This window comes from Embiotoca jacksoni, unplaced genomic scaffold (genome assembly GCF_022577435.1).
Source record: "Embiotoca jacksoni isolate LCO1_2020_lvr unplaced genomic scaffold, fEmbJac1.0.p SCAF_4, whole genome shotgun sequence".
NCBI lineage: Eukaryota > Metazoa > Chordata > Actinopteri > Embiotocidae > Embiotoca > Embiotoca jacksoni.
Genome location: NW_027185392.1, coordinates 10,921,904 through 10,942,449, shown reverse-complemented (window position 1 = coordinate 10,942,449; position 20,546 = coordinate 10,921,904). Strand labels below are relative to the sequence as shown.

Genomic DNA, 20,546 nt, shown 5'->3' with positions numbered 1-20,546 from the left:
CACAGAATACATTCAAAAAATATTTTATTATGCACATATGTGATAATTTATGTACAGAAATTATTTGGTCATACATTTTTGTAATTCATAGTCATTCCCAACAGCCATAACAGACACAAAAATTCAATGCATCACATGTGGTTCAGATACAGCTGCCTGTGATTATACACTTGGCCAGTAGGTGGTTTCGTGTGCACACGAAGCTTCGAGTAATGAACCCTTTCTCGAACCAATTGGCTGAAGTGGTTCGATGCCTCATGAGGCTTCATCTCACCATCACTACAGTGGTGAGGGCACTGGCAAAATGCAAAAGGACAGAGAAATGGTCTGTGGTCACCACCTGCAGAACCGTTCCTTTATAGGGGTTGTCTTGCTAATTGCCTCATTTCCACCTGTTGTCTGTTCCATTTGCACAACAGCAGGTGAAATTGATTCACAATCAGTGTTGCTTCCTAACTGGACAGGTTGATTTCCCAGAAGTGTGATTGACTTGGAGTTACATCGTGTTGTTTAAGTGTTCCCTTTGTATGTAGAATATGATATTTATTCTGCTGCTTTGCATCTTCGCACTGCACAGAAATGCTTTCAGAAACCATTCTGACAAAACCTGTAAACAGCACTGTTGTATCATCATTCATCATGGAGTTGAAATGAAAGTAGACTTGGTTTGGGGTTGAGATTGAGAACATTTTTCCTTCACTACATCTACATACTTCTGGTTTCTTTTGTGGGGTTTTTGTTTTGTGGTTGTGCTTTAAAAATCAAAAACATTTCAATCTTAATTCATGTAAAAATGAACAACTTTTAATTCAAGTTTGACAGTAATCAGTGTTGAATACTGCTGTGAGATTTACCCCGCCTAGATAAAATTTAACATGAAGGATTTTTCATCTTTATTGCCCAGTTTATTTCATTTGTTAATAATAATAATAATTAAAAAAAATCAAATGTATTCAGTTAAATGAGTTTGATAAAACAATTAAAGTAAGATTAAAAAAAATAATTAATTCAAAAGAACATTATCTAATTAAGTGATAATGGTACTGAAGACCACACACTAAAGCAAACAGTACAATTTACAAAACAAAAAACAACAACAAAAAAAAAAAAACAGGTTACAAACAGGAAGTCACTCAAGAGGAGCGGTAACGGCTAAAAGGTATACAGCGAACTGGGTAGATAATGTTAACACGGGCTCTTTTTAAAAAAAAAAACACGTTATATTTAAGTGACCGCAGCGTGAATTGACATTGAATTATCGTGTAGTTTAATTTGTAAAAAGGAAAAATAAAAACAGCGGGCCGACTCGTTTACATCTGAGGTTGTTTCTAGTTTGCATCGCCCGGTTACTAGCCGGATGCTAAGCGAGACGTTAGTCAAACCGGAGACGGTACACGCGTCACACATTGGTCGGTGACTTAAGGTTAATTTTCCGACGAGTTCCCGACCTAAAACTGTCCCCGACAGCATGTCGGACAGCATGTCGGACACCGAAGTTCAGGTCGAGATGCACGTGGAGCTCTCGCCGTCGGGACAGCACGTGTCGGGAGACAAGCGGGAGGAGGACGAGGACACGGAGGAGTCCCACGTCGCAGAGACTCTGCAGAACCTCAGACACACGGGTAATGGTAATAATAATAATAATAATAATAATAATAATAATTATAATAACACGCTCCGAAGATGTAAGAGACGAATTTGAAACTTTATTTTACTCAAATTCGGGGTCCGATCGAGCAGATGAACACCTTCCTCTGAATTTGACGACATTATTTCTGAATGAATATTGTGCGGTTGAGCGCGCGTCATCTTCCTTCACCGTCTGTTTATGTACATTTTATCTGGCGTTTCAGAGGTGGAGGAGCCGCTGCTGTTGTTGGCTGACGTTGCTCTGGCGTCCTCCTCTGGTAGCCGGAGCTTCAGCTGCCTGGAGACCAGACGGCTGCAGGGGAGCATCCACTCCATGCAGCTGCAGCTCCAGTTCCTCATGAACAAAGCGGATGACTTGCACGACTTCCTCACCACCAGGTATCTCCCGTGGCAGTGCACCGGTTTCATCTCGGATGCTTCCTGAAGTTTTCTGGGTTTTTTTTTTTTTTTTCCTCCTGACAGGCAAGGCCAAATACAGGGAGACACTTTGGCTGCTGCGGTGCCAAGTTTCCTGTACACCTGTCAGCCTTTCTTTAACCACCTGGAATCCACCGCCAGGAGCCCCGCGTTCCAGCACGCCCGCTTGCCCGTCGACCTTTCCAGGAGGGTAAATGTTTTTTTTTTTTTTTTTTCCCCCCTCAACGGTAGATTTACCCGAATATTCCCCCCCCCCCGGCGGCGATCGATTGTCCGTCGGTGTGACGGCGAACCGCGGCTTCTGTAGCTCGGCGGAGACGCATCGGCGGGAGAAAAGGAGGCAGGAATTTGATCGTCGCATAAAAATTCAATGGCTCCACCGGCTGTCTTTTTACGTGTCAAACGCTGCATGCCGAGAACGAAACTTGGTAGACGCTGTCGGCGCGTTTAGAAGGAAAGACCTCGTGTCACTGGAGGCGAGACGGTTCGTGGATTCTGCGATATCGCGTTGATCAGCGTGGTAGAGAGGGTACGACGTCCAACTGAGGTTTCCCGGCCGGCCGTCCGTCCAGACATGGACGTCGTCATGTGGTAATGGAGCTTTATCATTTTAGGCCTCCGCAGCGTCCCACGTGTCTCACTTTGTTGCAGTTGCTCGGGGGCAGCTGTAGCTCAGGACGTAGAGCGCGAGTCAAAGTGTTGGCCGCTTCCGTCCCCAGTGCCTCATGTCCACATGTCCACGGCCGGGCGCCGGGGCCCAGACGTCCCTCACTTGCTCCCGACGGTCGAGGCCTTGCTTGGTATCTCGCTGCCATCGGCCAATTGTGTCCAGATTCGTTATCGGCGGGTAGATCGGAATAACGTCAAAAATGCTTGTTTGTCTTAAAGACACCGCAGGTTTGTTTTGATGGAGTTCTAAACTACTGGAAATAAATAACTAGTTGTAGCCGTATACTACAGATGGAACCCAAATTGTAGTGTAGCTTTTTAAAAAAATTTTTTTTTAAAGCTAGATTCATATAAATGCTCAAATGGCTGGCTTTGACCGAAAACCACAAACTGGGACATCTCAAACGATTTTGAATTGGATCCTTTTTAACTGTGAAATGATGTGAAATGATGTGAAATGATGTGAAATGATGTGCCTGACAGATGACACGGGACACTTTATGTGGGGGTTTGTTGACGCGATCAGTTGTCGGGACGAACCATTCATGTCTGCTGCCGGATGGGAGGCCGTTTCTGTTCACTGAATGAAAACAACAAGGGTTAGAACTTCTACTCTGTGTGTGTGTGTGTGTGTGTGTGTGTGTGTGTGTGTGTGTGCGCGTGCAGCTGTTGGACTTCTCTCAGCAGCTGTGTGACAGGTTGGAGCAGCTGGTGTTGACCTACGCCAGCTACAATCTTCTCTGTCTGGACGAGAGCGAGCCCAACAAGTACACACTCACGCAGACCTGCACACGTTGTTGTGTTGACGGTCCATTATTCCGCTTTCCTGGTTTTCCTGCGCTGTAATTTGACCATGTTGCTCTTTTCTGCGCACACGACACCTGTTGCATGTTTGCATGTCCTTCTCCGTCGCTCTTCCCTCGTTTACCTGTTAAATCTTTTTATTTTTTTATTTATTTTTTTTTATTATCAGGCAACGAGATCACAAAGCTCCTCGAGGAAGATGTATAGTTGTGTTTATTTTTCTGTTTGCTGGGTTTTAAATCTGGTACAGTAGAAGGAGTATAACGCAACAGGACACAGAGTCATCAATTTAGTCGGCTATAAAGACAACTGGACCGCTAACCGTGAAGATACTAAATACTTGAATATATAAACTGCCGCATTATACACCAGCGACGCCTTTGTAAGCCCGGAGGCGCAGTGGCACAAGCTAATCACTCTTGAACTTTGCAGTTTCCACATTGTAAGTGTGCGACGTCCTTTCTCGTCCAACTGTCCTCGCCCTCTTTGCGTTCCCAGCGTGTCTCACTTCTGCATCGGCCAGAGTCAGCTCGGCTGCCTGAGGATGACCATCTTCCGTTACTGCAAGCCGACGGCGTACCTGTCCTCGGTGGACACCGGACTGTACAAACGCATGCGCTGGAACGTGGAGCGTCTCCGAGACGACCAGCAGCAGCCGGCGGCGGCGGCGGCGGGGGAGAGTGAGGCGAGAGAAGCGGTGACGGTCGGCGACCCCGACTAGTGAGCGTAGTCGCATCTCCACCTTTCCTTTTCTTGGTGTTAATATTTTGATCGCAATCGCTTGGGTCTCTAATTGTCAAACTGTTCCGACTCTCTGCGTTTTTGTCCCCCTTTTTTTTTTTTTTTTTTTAAAGTTACTTCCTGTGCTACGAGGACGTTCCCAGTGCGCACGCGGAGGCGGACAGGGACAGCCAACGTGTCCCTTACAGGGACGTGGTGAGGATGTGGTCCATCGGTCAGTGGGTGCAGGTGAACCCGGACCCCAACACGGAGGATATATACGACTGGTAGGTGAATCCCCATCTCTGCATTCCGATTTGACCGTTTCTCACGCTGACGGACTCGTCTACGGTCGTCGTCGTTTCAGGATCGTGTGCAGGGTCCCTCAGGCCAAATATCACAGCCTGGTGTTTCTGGGCAGCGACGAGCCGACGAGCTGCAGCGCCACATACTGCCTGCAGCAGCTGCTGTCGTCGAACCAGACCGCGGACTGACGCAAGACCTGCCGGAGGGAGGGCGGATTAGTGCGCAAATGACGTCACGTCTTTCCATCGTGGCAGATATAAAGCATTTGGACACGCCGGCTCCGGATCGACTCGCTCGGTACGTTGCAGATAAACCCTGCAGATTGTTTTATGTAAATGTGTTTCCAGCCGATGACAGATTCTAGAAGGTTGAACATCTGGTTCCAGAGAAGGAAAAACCTCCACTCGTGTAAACACGACACTCGTATTGTGACTTGTTGGTTGAGGAATGGCGGAAAGTTTGCCTGAAAGCTTTTAAGACGGAGATTTGCGTTTTAATTTTAGATTTTGGCCGACGTTCAAAGCAGTTTTACAGTCTTAAATAGTTGTGTTGATTTTGAATGTTTTAAAAGATTTAAGACCCAAGTTTTGAATTTTTGTATACAGATTGTCATGTTATATTAAAGTCCAGACACGTTAATAATAAAATTTAAAAAAAAAAAAAAAGCATTTTATTTACATGAAACATTGCATTGAAATAATTACACAAAAATCACATTTGTTTATGAGAAAGTCAAAATAAACATGGAAAACATTTTACAACAAGCTGCCAAGATTTGGGTCTCGAGTGAGATCGCGCCATTTACTTCATTTCAAGAGATTCATGGAGACATTTAAAAAGGACTTCACACAGGCCTCACTTCATTTTCAATAAATTAATATCCAAACGAGATATTTTAATGACTCGTAGCCAGAGTAACAAAAGAAAATTGGTTCACGTCGAGTTCAGCCTACGGTGTTCAATTTGACCTTGTAACCATTCAGCTCAACAGTTCTGTTGACATGAAGAAAGGCAATTTACATACAAAAGAATAAAATCTACCATTATTTGCACCCTTCATTTTCTAGTCAATAAAAATCTATATAAACCTCTTAGACGGCTACTAAACTTCTAAAACTCTGAAGTACAAAAGTAAAGTGGAGCTTCCCTTCATTACAGTGATCAGTCTTTAGACCATGTGTCCGCAAATACGTACAAAACTGCACAGACATGTTTTAGAAAGGACTTTTTTTAAAAAAAAACAAACGTGCGGCGCGAGTGTGATGCTTCCTGCTCGGAGGCGCACGGATGAAAACACAATCAACCACAGACACCAGCTGCTCCACACAGACACGGGACAAGCTAGCGGGTGACGGTAAAAGGTGCCCCCCCCCTCCCAACCCCACCCTTCTTTGCTGGATCTCATCGTGGGGGCGAAAAGGCAAACGTATGCCGTGAGAGTGAACTGATGTTAAAGTACTGGATGCCAAATCTTTTCAGTTTAATACTTACGTCGTATCAAAAACAAGTCAGTCTTTATGCCTCTAAACACTAGCAGGCGAGGCGGCAAGCCAAGACCTGACTTAAAAAAAAAAACAAGAAACAGATTCAAGTGGACATGAGGAGGAGAAGGAGGTCACGAGATCTCTGTGCCCTCCAGTTCGACTTATCACGTTACAAAGCAAATTCCCTCTGAAAGAATTCCCTCATCTTTAAACCAGTGAAATTATACTGGAGTTCAATATGACCTCCTTAAACAGCACTGACACACACACACACACACACACACACACACACACACAGGAACATTTACAACCAGCAGGATAAACTCTTCAGCTCATCACAGTTTCAACAATACACAAGTAACACCTAGAATACCTGATATGAAGCCTCTCGGCATTCCCGCCCATTTAAAAAAAAAAATCGTCCTCCTCGTAGCACACCGTAACGTTACCTCTGACCTTCACAGCGGTTGTCGGTTAAAATCCAGAGTTGGTTGCGAAGTTCAGATCTTGCGTGTTTGATATGACCGCTGCGTTCGGCCTGATGTAATTCTGTCTGCGTCCCGTGACTGAAGCTGCATCGTCGAACGCGAGCAGCCGAGGAAGACCAGACTTGACAAAACGTTAAATGTGGGGCTACGGATCAGCGGTGTTGACCGTGAAGCCACACGACTATAAAATATATCCTTCAGCTGTATTTCATTAAATACAGATGTAAACACAATGCTACACAGTGACTAAAAACCTCAGCAGTGTCTGACTCCAGTGTTTCAAAGGGAAATGCAATTTACCCGTCACGCTGACCTTTGGTAAAGAACCGAGATCCAAACGGCTCGGACCGCTCATGTTTTGAACCTCAAGTTTTGCAAATAAACAACATCAAAGTCAGTCGGAATATATGACGAGAGCGACCTGCGGGCCTCAATAACCACACCGATTTGACTTGATGACGCAATATTCAGGAATTTAAGTGCAATCTCGTAGAACGCCGAGAATCAGAGCTCTTCATGACTTCTCATCATCTCCGGTGTTTTGTCACTTTTAAATAAGGTGATGAGGATGCATGTAAACATGTAGAAACAAACAGGTATGGCTTCAATAATAAAAAAAAAAAAGGGTGAGAAACAGTCATGTTAACTTACTTCAATCGCCATTTGGCACTGCCAGTGTGTGTGTGTGTGTGTCCTCACATGGCACAGAGGTTCATCAGAAGTGTCCAGTGCCACAGTGTTAGGTGAGTAGCAGAAATGCATCATGGGACTCTACAAGTAACCACATGGTTTCAGGTGTGTGTGTGTGTGTGTGTGTGTTCAGAGCAGCGTAGCGCAACATTATAGTCAGTGAGGTTTGTGTTGGCAGCGGCGCAGGAGATCGAGTGTGAGGTAAGAGAGGTGCAGAGTTTCCATGTGGTGTCCTGTTCTACTTGAATTTCTGGGCCGGAGACGAGACCCGGGTTCTTCAATCGGTAGCGGGGGCGCGAGACTTTTAAGACCCCGAGCACAGACTCTCAGGCAGGGTTGCAGCTACAACATCGGGGGGGGGGGGTGGGGGCACCGAGGTTCTGTTCTTTCGGGGGTCGGGTCACTTGCAGATCTTACTATTACGACAAAATAAACCCTGCACTGCCCGAGAGTCTGAATTCAGGGTGATTATTTGTTTTTCTCTCTTCATTAATGAACTGCCTATGAGCTTAGAGAAACGGACAACAATTTAAGTGTAGCACCGCCAAGCGTTAGTATCTGCCTCGTTTGTGCTTATTTTCACAGGAACATATCCCAGTACGTCTCCAGTGAATCCACGGCAGTGGCTCCCGACCTTCCGCACTCAAAACCCCCTTAAAACAAATCTACGTCTCTTATTTGTGACCGTCTGTCGGTTTGAATGCATCTACAGGATGCGAGCAGTTCAACCAAAGACCGTGATTAGTCAGATTTCTGCATCTGGAAACTCGTTAAAGCCCTAAATGGGCAGATTTGATCAGGCTAAAAAGGGGGGGGGGGGAGATAAAAGAATCAAAGAATAATAAAAAATAAACAATGTGTAGCAGAAATAAATATATTTTTCTACTCCCGTTGCAACCTCTCCCTTGTTGGTTGGGAACCATTGAGCTACAGCACCACGTTTATGGGTCTTTCTCGGCTGGCAAAGCAATATCATTTAATGTGAAGCTTGGTGTACTTAAAAAAAAAAAAAAAAAAAAACTTTTTTAAACATACTGGGAGCTATAATACAGTGTAAAATGACCCTTTACCATTTGGTGCAACGTGATCAACATCAAGTGAAATAATCTAGTTTCTGTTTCTTAACAGATATTGTGATATTCATTTCCCCTGGTTATTGCCATTTGTTCCACTCATTAGCCAGTCTAAACGCTTACACAGCTGTTCCTACAATGTCATTTGTATCAAGTGTGTCTATAGTCAAAGTAAAGAGTGCTGCTCTGCATTCATGTATACATCAACCTTGTGTGTGTGTGTGTTTGCATACTTAGACAGCACTCATGTCTTCTCCCCTGTGTGACTATTGTTAAAGTTTAAATGCAACATCTGCAGTACATTTGAAGTGTGTGTGTGTGTGTGTGTGTGAGATCTACACACACATGCGCACGCCTCCTCAGTGGTGCGTCTCCAGCTCCACCACGGTCCACTCCCCCTGTGGGGAGCTGCCAGTGGCCTCTGGGGAGAAACTGCTCACAGAGGTGACGGTGGCAGAGGGAGGGGTGAGCGGAGGCAGTAAGCTGGGCCACAGGCTGCTCTCCAGGGGGCTCAGCGTGCCTCCTGCGCCTCCCGGAAGCAGCAGCAGGGAGGAGCAGCCGTCTCCGTTCAGCATCAGGGTCTGATTGATCAGCTGCTGGACTATGTCCACTTTCTTCCCCCAGTCCAGGTCCAGGGGCGGCGGTCGCTCCGGAGACTCGGGAGGGCGGGGGGAGGAGCCGTCTCCGCCGTGGGAGGGGTCGCTGGATGACTGGAGGGAGTCCGGAAGAGGAGGGGGGCTGGCAGATGGTGAGGAGTCTCGATGTTTGCCTTGGTCGGACGTCACCCTTTCAGAGCGGTCGCCCTTCTCTTGGCGCGATGCGTTGCGTTTAGGCTCCCTCTTCCCTTTAACGGGGTTCAGCTCATCGATTTCCTCTTCCTCATCTTCAGCCTCCTCTTCACTGTTCTCCAGGGCTTCGTAGATGGTGCAGAGGCCAGAGGAGGGGGACAGCACCACCGTCTGGCCTTTCTTCGACTCTTGCAGCTCCTGCTGCCACTGCATGATCTGCTGTCTTTGCTTCAGCTCCTCTTGCTGCTGCTGCAGTTGCAGTTCCAGATCTCTCCTCTGCTTCAGCTCCTCCTCTTTCCTCCGTTTTTGCTCCTCTTCCTTCTTTTTCGCCTCCGCTTGCTTCTTCATCTTCGTCTTGCTCGCCGCCGCCTCCTCCTCCTCCTTGTTCCTCTTTATTTCTTCCTCCGCTTCCTCTTTCTTCCTCCTCTGCTCCTCTTCCTCCCTCCTCTTCCTCTCCGGCGCCGCCTCCTCCAGCGGCCTGCTCTGTTGCTCCCGGCGATGCTGCAGCTCCAGCAGCTGCCTCTGATGTTGCTCCAGCCTGCGGAGCTGAGGGCTCAACGCCTTCTGCCCGGCACTCCTGGGCGGGAGGTCGGCACAGGTCAGCTTGGGCGGGGCGGCGGCGGCGGCGATAGGTTTGACGATGTCGTAGTACGTCCTGGGGTACGCCGAGTGGTCGCGGCGGTGAGGGTGCGTCAGTGCAGTGAAGCCTGTGTGTGAGAGGAAGTGGGAAGGGAGATTACAGTAGCGTGGTGTTATACAACAGAGGTCACAGGCAGCGGGACAGTGACAGCAGTGCAGTGTGAGAACAAGCAGAAGGGTGTAAAAGGAAAGAGGCCGGCCTACGGAGGCTCGTACTTGAGGAAGGAAGGAATAGTGGAAGCATTGTGAAGCCGAGCCCAAACGTCTGCCAGGAGCCTAGAGCACCAAAGTGACCAGCAATTATTAGTTTTGTACTTTGAATAAAGAGACAGCGGGGCATTGTTTGCAAATTGTGCCGCAGCGACAGAACCAGCCTGTTAAGCATTCACAGTGGTGGAGCCAGAGTTTAAAAACAGTGAACACACGGCAAAATGGTGACCCGAGCTGAGGTGACTGGGGGTGGTGACTGGGCCGGAGAAAATTTATGCAGAGAGCAAAAGTGCATACTTGAGGTGGTTGTTTTTTTTGTCTTTTTTTTTTTTTTTTTTTTTTTAAAGATCTTTTAAAAATGACAAGAGAAAAGAAAAAAAAAAATGTATGTGCAAAGAAAAGCAGCCAAACTTCCTGTATATGCAATCGCCATCAACTGTAGTGAGACGTGACGTAAAACAACCACAGGAAAGCTTATTGCGTGCTTAAAAAGTCATCACCCATGAATGGAGTTTATAGTTAGTCAACCAGTGATGCATGCAAAAGCTCTCCATGCATTTACAGACATCCAGCATCTCAAACAGATCTTAAATAATAGCTCGGCTTTAGAGGGAAATCAAGCTACAGCTAGACATTATTCTAAGTGCGTGAAGTCCTAGAGCCGAGCTACTGGCTGACCCCGAACACACCACTCCAAAGAGATGAGATGAAATAAACTCATTGTGCAACAGTGACATGCATAAGCTCTGTTAACATTAATAAGGTGCTGTGAAACAGCGCAGCAGGAATGCTTACAAAAAAAAAAAAAAAAAAAGGTAAGTAGAAAAGAGCTAAGACAGAAACACACCCACAGTGAACTGGAGGGATTTTACAGTAGTGGAGGAATGAGCAGAGTCGTTTCCTTCCCGAGGCCGGACGATGAGCTGTCGAGACTTCTTTGCTGCTCGAGATGGATTCGATCCTCGGGTGGAGTGGACGATCAGCTTGCGGCAGATTTATTCCCGCAATGTGATTTACAGGCCGGTTGGAAGTCTTTGAAGGTTTGGGCACGAGGTTCACTGCTCATTGTGTCGAGATATAAATGGGAAGGCTGTAACTTGACTTGGAAACCTTCCGGGTTACAACCAAGTTAAGCGTTTGTGTCTCGCAAAAATGAAACTTTATCCTTTGTGTTCGTGTGGATTTGTGTGCAAGACAAATCATCCATCGTGAAACTGCCTTGCACTCCACTCCCAAGTGCCCATTTTAATAAAACTGTACGATGAGAGAGCACGTCATGGTAAAAAAAAATCTAATCTTTATTTAAGGTTTTAAGGTTCATTAGTCAAAAAGATGGATAAACAAAAGAAAGGTACAATTTAAAGTGCAAGAAGATTGAGGGTAAGCAAAATTGCCTGTGCAGAGTAGGGGAGCGAAATCAACATGAATATACAATCAAAACTAAATTTCAGTTTTTAGCCAAGTTCAGTAAAAAGTACTAGGATAAATACACATGGAAACATGTTAAACAATTCATTCCACATTTCTTTTGTTATGGTTTTCCCTTTTTTTTTTTTTCTTTTTTTTTTTAAAAGAGCTGTAAACAGACAAGTGACATCCATGCCAGTTCAGGGCAACCACATGATTCTGTGGAACGGAAACAAAAACCCAGGCACACTCACAGAGTAAATACACATAGCTATTGCACATACAGGAATTGAAGCCATATACTCATAATGGAATTGTTATATTGAGGGAAGAGCCACTGCTGTCCTCGTTATATCTTCCCTTTTTTGCTCTCTGTTTCTTTTTCTTTTTTTTTTTAAACTTTGATTTCATCCACCCCCAGAGATTTCAGGACAAACGCTGACAGCGAGAGCTACAACTGCGATGCTGCGGGGAGGCTGGAACGGGGCCGGGGCGAGTTAAGGGGGGGGGGGGGGGGGCATTACTTGAACTGTTAGGTAGATGAACAACTATACATTACCTGCATAAGGGTCCTCATTCTTTTCACATACAGTGGAATAGTAGGGAGACTGGTGGCTGTCAGGGTCTTCCTCTGGTTGCTGCAAGGTGCTACGAGTTAACGAAGGATCGGGGGCTTCCTCTGACTCCGCCGCCTCTTCCCCGACTTGCTCAGCTGAACCCGCCTCCCGCTTCCCACACTCGATGTACTGCTGCTCCGGGGAACGTGGCTGGGTGACGGGCTGCAGCGCCAAACCGGGATCCTTGGCCTCTTCGGGCAGCTCCTCCAAGGAAAAGATGCCGGGGCTCTTGATGCAGCTCTCCCCTGTGGACTGGGCGTTGGAGTTTGACGCTGTGGTCGTGGTGTCAAAGCCGTAAGATGCCAACGAGGTAGCTGAAGGTGGAGTTGCATCCCCACCCGCGCCACCCACCGCCTCCAGCATATCCGCCTCCTCTCCCTCTTCCACAGTGGACAGGCAGCGCTGAGCTGCAGACTGGCCGTCAAAGGTTGCGTGGCCGACCGCTGGAGTCTCCAAGGAATCGTCCAGCTGAGCTTCTCCCTCGGTGTCGCTCGCTTCATCTTCCGTTACCGAGGATGAGGAGGGGTTGGAAGTGGGGGCAGTTGCGGGGCCTCCCAGGACTTCATCAGCAGGCAGGGTCTCTGGCTCCTCCGCCGCCTCCTCCTCCTCCTCCTCCTCCTTGTCCTCTCTCTCTAGATGGATGCCCAGGTCCTGGTAGTCTAGGTCGGGCTGTGGGGAAAGCATCGGGGCTTGTGCAGCTTGAGACTGGAGTTTCCTGTCACGATTGTAGTCGCCCAGTTCCTCAAGTGTGCTGGTCTCACTGCTCACGAAGCTGGACAGAGACATTCCTGGGGTGGAGAGGACAGCTGGGGCCGAGGTCTGCATCGGCGCCGGGCTGGACTGATCGATGCACATTTGGGCCTCGAGATTTTGTGGCTCACATCTGCCAGGCGAATGATAGGGAACTTCTTGGTTTTCAGGAACAAAAGGAGCCGATCCCATTTCCAGCCAGGCTTGAGATGAGGTCTGAGTTGGGGTCTCAGAGTCTGCTTGCCAGGAGTCTGCTAAAGGGTTTGCTGCAGCCTCTCCTTCCACCTGTAGAGGTTCAAGAGGTTCTGCCCAGGGATCAGCAAACGGGTTTGGTTGGTCCCACTGAGCAGCCGGAGCAGAGGGCAGCATAGGTGGGGGAGGAGGCTGAGCCACCCTATTCAAGTTGTCCAGCCGTTCGTCCTCGGCAAAGTCATCTTCATCTGCATTCCCGTAGCTTTCTAACCCGCTCTCCGTCACCCCTTCACTAGCCATTTCCACGTCATCATCGTCCTCCTCCTCTTCCTCCTCCTCCTCCTCCACGTCATTGTCATGTCTGGGTCTCTGTGGTTCGTCTGCCCGCTCCGAGCCCACGTCCATGTCACACACCCGATCATAGTCATCCTCATCCTCATCTTCGTCCTCATCAAAGTCATTCACTGGTATATCAGGAACCTTCTCGAAGTCAGGTGAGCCTGCTGAGGCCCCCTCCATGTCAATGGCTCCTTTAAGACTGCCGTCTCCCAGATCATCCATGCTCTCTGTGCCCTCCAGGACACCAGGAGCACTCAGTTCAGATGCGCCCTGCTGGCTGCCGCTTACTTCCTCGGAGTCCAGCTCAGAGAGCAAGGCGCCACTAGCTCTCCAAGCAGACCCCCCCACCGGTCCAGCTGACCCCGGACGAGACTCCTCTGTGGGTTGTGTGGTTCCACTCATTTCAGACACAGAAACCAGCTGGCTTCCCTCCCTCTCCTCTTCATCTTCCTCCTCATTTAGATTGGTGGGAGAGTCCATCTGAGGAATTGCAGTTGCTGCTGCCGAGGGGGCTGTAGATGTTGAAGGGGTCTGATCCGTTAACAAGTAAAGAGTCTCCTTCGATGTGTCCGAAGGGAAGGCCACGGGTGACAATGTAGGGTGAGCTGGGGAAGGGATCTGCTCCTGTGCCGTTAACGGGGGAGGACTGCTTTCTAACCGTTCCGTGGGGGGAGACGTTTGTGGCGAGGTTGTTCCGACGGGGCTTTGTGGAGGAGAAGGAGCTGCTTCATGGCTTTGAGTGGCCTCTTGAGGTGCCACCACTGGTGTGGTGTCCCGGGCCAAGACTGGGGTAGGGACCTCCTCTGGTGCCGAGGCAGATGATCCTCGTAGTAAGGCAGCTGTGGCCTCTGCTTGTGTTGCTGCTAGTGCTACCACTGGCGTGGCGGCGGCGGCGGCGGCACCACCCCGTGTTTCTACAGCAGGTGTGGTAGTATTTGAAACTTTCGTTTTCTTGGTAGCAGTAAAAGGTCGGACAGTCTGGGTGGGTTTGGGTGCAAGTTTGGTTTTGGAGGTGCCACTGTTTGCAGGTTTATTGGCAGGGGAGGCGGGCGGGCTTCGACCAACGAACGGTTTGTTGAGCGCAGGGAAGCGCACGGGAGCGACAGGTTTCTTTGCGAGAGCAGGTTTTGCAGGCTGTTGAGGTTTGGACTGTGACACCTTGGCGTCCGCCGCCTTCGTTGTTGTTGACCACTTGGAAGCGGCGTTGAGCTTTGCGGTGCCCATTGGTTTAGCGGGTTCCGGGTTTTTGGCAGCAGCTGATGTTGGAGCTGTTGTTGGCTTCTTGGCCACTGCAGTAGAGGGTGGTCGACTGACATCTGGGCCAAAAAACACACAATGTTACCTACAGGTAAAATATTGCATCAGCTCATATTTTTTTCTATTACAAATTATTTGTAGACAATCATGTAAAGTTGAACTATCAAATATAGACTGGAAACAAAAACACACGTTTCCAGTCATTCATAGAGCAGCCAACATCAGAGGAAAGACAATCATAACACCTTGCCAAGACTAAAGTCAACATGCATTACAGATATTTTAGGCCGTCCAGCTAAAAGTCGTCATGCGCGTTTGTGCCATCCAACTTAGAAACAGCTTTAGCATCTCCTGGTAAGAACAGCGCCCCCTCACCTTTCTTAGCAGCAGCAGTAGTTTTAGGAGGCTGCGCTGCTGTGGTCCTGCCAGCAGATGGGGCTGTGGTGACTCTGGAAGCAACAGCTTTGGCTGTTGCAGTGGTGGAGGGCTTGGTTGGAGCTGGGGTCCTGGATGTGGTGGATGTAGGTCGAGATGTTGCGGGAGCTGTGGCGGGCCTGGAGACAAAAAGAGTTGTTCCAGTGACAATATAGAAAAAAAAAAAAAAACCCAAAACCAAGGAGCTTAATTTTTGTGATCCGTTCACTGTTGCTGGCAAAAATCCAAACATGAAATCTGATGCCACCTTTATATGCATTTACAAGCGTAAACAAATGACCTGCTCACAAAAGCAATTTCAACAATGGGAACACATTAACACATAACCTTCTATCTACAGTCACCCAAGAACTCTTTCATTCTTCAGCCACTATCATGAAATAGAAAGATGGGAGGGGAACAGGGGAGGAATATTTGAGAAACTGGTCAAGCAGAGTGAGACAGAGAGAGAGAGAGAGGGATTAAAAAAAAAAGAAAAAGAAAAAAAAATCAAGGACAGTTAAAGAATATGCTTAAAAAAGAGGGAACAGGAGATCATAGCTAAGGACACTCACGGCAGGCGGGAGGAGGAGGGGAGGGGGAAGTACGGGGAGAAAACAGTCATTCAATCTATCCTGTACTAATCTCCTGCTCAGTCTGGAGGAGTTCTTGTGTGACACTGCAATAATCCACTCAATCACTGCAACAAGCCAAAAATTCCTATCCCCAGGCTTTGCTCCTGTAAAAGGCAATAGGAGAGAACTATAGCGCAAAGAAGTCCTTCACGATATATCTGCCCTCAGGATATACACACAGCACACGACATTACGCAAGTTAGCCGACTTTTAACCTGTCAATCTTTGCTCTTTTTTTTTGCCACTAATGCCACCGTGGGCTGCACTCTGTCTGGAAGGTTAATTTACTTGATACACACCAATTATTGAAAAGGAGAAAACTCTTAAAAACCACATTTATAAATAACAAAACCAAAACCTTATCCCAGCCCAATCTTTACGCTACACAAAAATGGACCAAGGCCCAAAAACACCATTACTTTTTCGCGACTATCCTGCTTGAGTCGAGTTGCAGAATTTTAGGTCAAGACTCTCAAGTCGGATGTTATCAGGACCTGACAGTGCAGCTAGTTGGTCTTAACTATTACAATGAAGTTTGATTTAAAAATGGATGTCCTCAAATGAGAAGTGTTTGCTTCTCTGTGCCACGTTCCTTGGGGCTTGACGAAAATACAATCCAATTGAACAGTTCTTCCACGTATAAATGTTCTTTCATCATCTGCCCAAAGCCTGAAAAGATGCAAGTCTGTCTGCACTACGAGAACATTGCAATGCAGCAGATTTTCCGCCACATTTGACCCGATTCTGAAATGTTGCTTATGCTGTGCTACACTGGGCTTTGTGAAATCTCCACAGTACTTTTGCCTTGTCAGGCTCCAAGAATTTGACGTAGTCTGTGCTGCAATGCACTTCTTCATTGGCTATCCTACAAACAAAGTCAGTCGGTCAAATGAGCGAGTCGTCGGCCGGAGGCAACACTCGTCCTCCATTCTATGCTTTAACACTGGTTTGTAAAAACAATGCCAAACCTCAGCGCTGGAAATAATTCGTATGACATCTGTTTCTAACGGTACAGATCGACTTGCCTTCAGGAACTGTGTGGGTCCCCCATCAACAATTTCACCAATCTGCATTAATGTCTTCTTTTTGAGTCGGTCTGCTGATATGGTTGTTGATGTAAACATGAACTGGCAAAGACACAAAGACTTTGATGGCTTTCAGTGGGATAACTTGCCTGCACACAGATGCCGCTCCCACATTACAATAACCATAACAATGACCATTTGTTTCAGACACGGACTCGCAGCTACGATATTTTGTAATTGGCTGAAAGTGAGAAAATGAAGGCCAGTTAGTGATGGATATTGTATATAGAGGGTAAAGGAAGTTCATTCATAGACGAGACAACCCAAACCCCTCCCTATATCGTTTTATGATGAGTCATAACCTACAAAGATTTGATCCAGGGGGACGGCAGGGAGAGCAGAAGACAGACTCACTAATGCCTGCACTCAACACACTGTCTGTGGGTGGTGGCTGGTGGTTCTGTTGTTGGTGTATTAGTATGGATTATATTTCCTGCCAACAGAGGGTTGAAATCGATACGAACCACAGTCCAAAAGGAAGATGAGAGGCACTAAACGGCCATCTATGTGATTTCAATGACCAAAGACGAGGTCTTCTTGAGGGCAAAGGCCGACTCTGGAGCAAGTCTCGGATACTTTTATGGGCTTTCATTGCTTTTCAGTCAATATTCACAAGTGTTTAGGACAGATGCAACACCACAGCCATGGATTAACAGACTAAGCAGCTGTAACATCTGTTTTGCCAAAACTGAAAGAGTAAACATGAGCCAGAGGGGCTTTGTTGAAGCCACACCTTCCCCTGATATCCATCCATGACTCCAGCTTCCCTCTCGTTCTGTCTAAAAATCACAGCTGGGAAGCTAGACTCTCTTGGCACACCAGCTTCTGTAGATTAAATTATTCTGTTTTAATAAAAACAAAGAAAGGCTAGCCAGGAGGTAAACATGCGCCATGTTCCAGTAAGCTCACATTCTTCTGTCTGTGCCCTTTTTTTTTTCTTCTTCTTCTTTTTTCTTCTTCTTCTTTTTTCTTCCTCTCATCACTTCAATGGCCCCCTCCGACACAACAAAAGGAAATCGAGCACCCTAACAATGCCCTGTTTGGCTTGTAGGCTGTCCAAAACTATCTGATTTACTTCTTCCTGAGAGGAGCGCACATTCCTCAGGCTTGTGTGGGCCTTCAGTTATCTCCTTGACAATAAAGAGCGAAGGCCTGAATCAGCTCTGAGCTTAGATGAAATGTTGCTGCCTAGCAAAAGCCGGGTAGACAGTGTTGACTCTTACGAAGCCCTGAGCACCCACTGTCACCGTGATAGATGCCGTGGGCCTTTTCTGTTAGTACTGTAATCCTGCTCGGTGCCAGAACTGTCGGGGAGAAATTACATAGTTTTATCTCTGAAGGAACAACACAGAACAAATCAGGAGATGATAAAGTGAGAGAAACGAACAAAATTAGATGATAAAAGTGACCAGAATGTGGGTGGTGCAAAGTAAAGCCGTTCCTGTAAGGCCAGTGTACTCGTTCTGGGGTAATTTTGACAGATTCTCCATTAAAGCCCATTGAGGGGTTTTTTTTTGTTTTTTTTTTTAATAATGAGGATAGATTCTGTAGACATTAAACATACTGTCCAGCAGCAAGTACATTCATTCCCAATGGTGCAAGTCTGAATGTTAAACATCTTACAGACTGTTCAGTAACACGACGCCCTAATCACCGTCCTCGTGGTGCAAAACTGCACTCTGAATTTGACAGTGTGTTTGCAGCTAAATGATGAATGGCTTTGAAAGCCAGATGGATGTGAAGGCTCTAAGGAGGGCTTTAGGAGATCTTGGCTAAATGCCAAACACTGTACATGTACAGAAGGCAGAAAAAGGGATAAGGGGGCAGTGAAGGGAGACTGAAAGAGGGGGCGGGGTGGACAAAGACTGATTGCCCAGTCAGTGCAAGGACACCATGGCCCATCACTGAAGGAGAGCAGAGCAAAGCAGGTGCCAGATTTTACAACATTTGGCATCAATATCAACTACCAGTGGGACACAGATATCCTGCTGTCCTTCACACGGTAACCTAGAAACCCTTAAATATCAACACGCAACTGAAACAGTCCTGCCTAAACTGTGTAGAATGCGAGTGTTCGGCATAAATTTTGCATTTCCTGCCTCTCCATCATATCCTTTTAGCAAATCATATTTCCATCTTCCCTCTACACAAATCCCATTTCAAGGAGTTCATAGTCCAACACAATCGCCAAACCTCAGTGTCATGAACTCTCTGCTCCAGTAAAAGTACAGTAATCTCTGAAAATTCAATATGTTTTCATTTCTCCCTTTGGGCGAACGTTAATACTTCATGAAAGAGGGCTGCCTTTCTATTGGCCACAGGCAGCGTGCCACTACACCAACAGATCTACATGAAAGATTTACCAGGGAAAAACTAAAAATGTTTATGGGTTCCTGTGTGACAGTTTGGCTCCCAGCGACTGCTGTTGTCACAGCAATATGATAAACAATACAGCAGGGCTGGAATTACAACCAAGAGGCGACCCAGCTATTGTGTTGGCTAAATAATCTCATTGGGTAGTTTGCCAACTGCTTTAACACGATCAAATGTTGCATGTGTTGATATGGAAGGTTAGAGCTGGAGCAGCGGTCATGAATAATGCAGGTCTTGTCTTGAGCTAAGAAAAGGTTTGTTGCCGTTACCGACCGACTCGGCCAGCACAAACCGCAACACTGGCTGAAGTGCACGACACCGCCACGGTTGCTACACAAAGGATTCAACACGCTACCGGCTCGAGCATCACACGCCCACGCACGCGCGCGCGCGCGCGCGCGCACACACACACACACACACACACACACACACACACACACACACACACACACACACACACACACACACACACACAGGTGGCACAAAATGTAACATCCATCATGTGTCAGAGGAGGCAGACACCTGCTGCTATTCTGCTGTTGGGAGCTGATTGCCTGATGTTACTTGCCAGGGACTCGGCCAGGAAGAAATAACGAGGATGACGTGCCGCTGTAATCAGACTCCTCCGCTTGAGATGCCTCCTCTAATTAATTCAGAGGGTGAGCTTCTCTTTGTACACATCCTGCCACCAACACAAAACACACGGTACAGAACATCCAGAGCAGCCGTCGTCACCTTGTATGACCTCCGTCACCCTGCACGGTCTACGTTAGGTTGAAAAACACAGGGAGTAATGTCAAATGAAGGTATGTAGAATTAGCTGATGAAGTCATTTATCGAACCAAAACTACACCCACTCATTCGTTCAAGCTTCTCTCGTGTGAGGATGTGCATGCTGCTCAAGTCCAGCAAGTATAGTAAACGCTGTATTGGATTACCAATGCTGATGAGATTTACTTCTGCATTAAGGTAGCAAAAGTTATGGGATTTAATACAAAAATATATTAGTTTTGATGTAGCCATGGTATCAAAATGATTAAAAAAAAACAAAAAAACATGTAAAAGTCCTGCGCTTTAGGCTTTAAGGTACAGAAACGGGTGCTGGGAGGACACGGTTAGGCATTTACAGCAAGAACATTTGCTTATAGCCAAAAAAGAAAGCAATGAGTGCATGCTGCTGTCTGTGCTGCTTCAGAGGATGGTGATGTAATACATGACTTCTTAATCTAATAAGAGAGCATTAAGAGGAAAGACGAGTGGAGACAGAATCTAATCAAGCCTCTCAGTGCAGAACATTACATCCTGTGGAAAGATGTTGGATCGGTGTATTATGGATCTGATTATCTATAACCTTTAAAGAGAGACCATTTCATTTACACAAATGACGATCACTTTATTCAAGTTAAAAACTTGTAATCATATCATTTTAAAAACGTTGGATGAAACATTATTAATCATTAATGTTTGGCTCTCTGCTGAAAATTATATTTGGGAACAGATGATACAAGCATCCATTTCCCTTTAAAATGGTAAAACATT

General features: G+C 46.8%; 2 protein-coding genes across 3 annotated transcripts in view; one reads left to right on the top strand and one right to left on the bottom strand.

The window, feature by feature from the left end:
* Positions 1-1,808: 1,808 nt before the first annotated feature.
* cunh19orf67 (chromosome unknown C19orf67 homolog) lies at positions 1,809-5,238 on the top strand. Of its 2 annotated transcripts, XM_069167090.1 has the most exons (6): positions 1,809-2,028; positions 2,113-2,257; positions 3,403-3,503; positions 4,039-4,260; positions 4,395-4,547; positions 4,628-5,238. In XM_069167090.1, the coding sequence occupies exons 1-6, from the start codon at positions 1,829-1,831 to the stop codon at positions 4,752-4,754; spliced, it is 948 nt and encodes a 315-aa protein (XP_069023191.1). In that variant the 5' UTR covers positions 1,809-1,828; the 3' UTR covers positions 4,755-5,238. The 2 variants fall into 2 exon arrangements, with proteins under 2 accessions (XP_069023191.1, XP_069023190.1); XM_069167089.1 differs by lacking the exon at positions 3,403-3,503 and having other exon boundaries at positions 1,962-2,257; positions 4,628-5,235.
* A 717-nt stretch (positions 5,239-5,955) lies between these two features.
* Positions 5,956-20,546, bottom strand: part of prr36a (proline rich 36a) — a 29,950-nt gene continuing 15,359 nt past the window's right edge. Inside the window, exons 4-6 of the mRNA XM_069167088.1 lie at positions 14,876-15,054; positions 11,905-14,559; positions 5,956-9,796 (exon numbers count right to left, since the gene is read on the bottom strand). Of these exons, the coding sequence (XP_069023189.1) occupies positions 8,661-9,796; positions 11,905-14,559; positions 14,876-15,054 (3,970 nt within the window). The 3' untranslated portion in view covers positions 5,956-8,660. The remainder of the gene's footprint in view (positions 9,797-11,904; positions 14,560-14,875; positions 15,055-20,546) is intronic.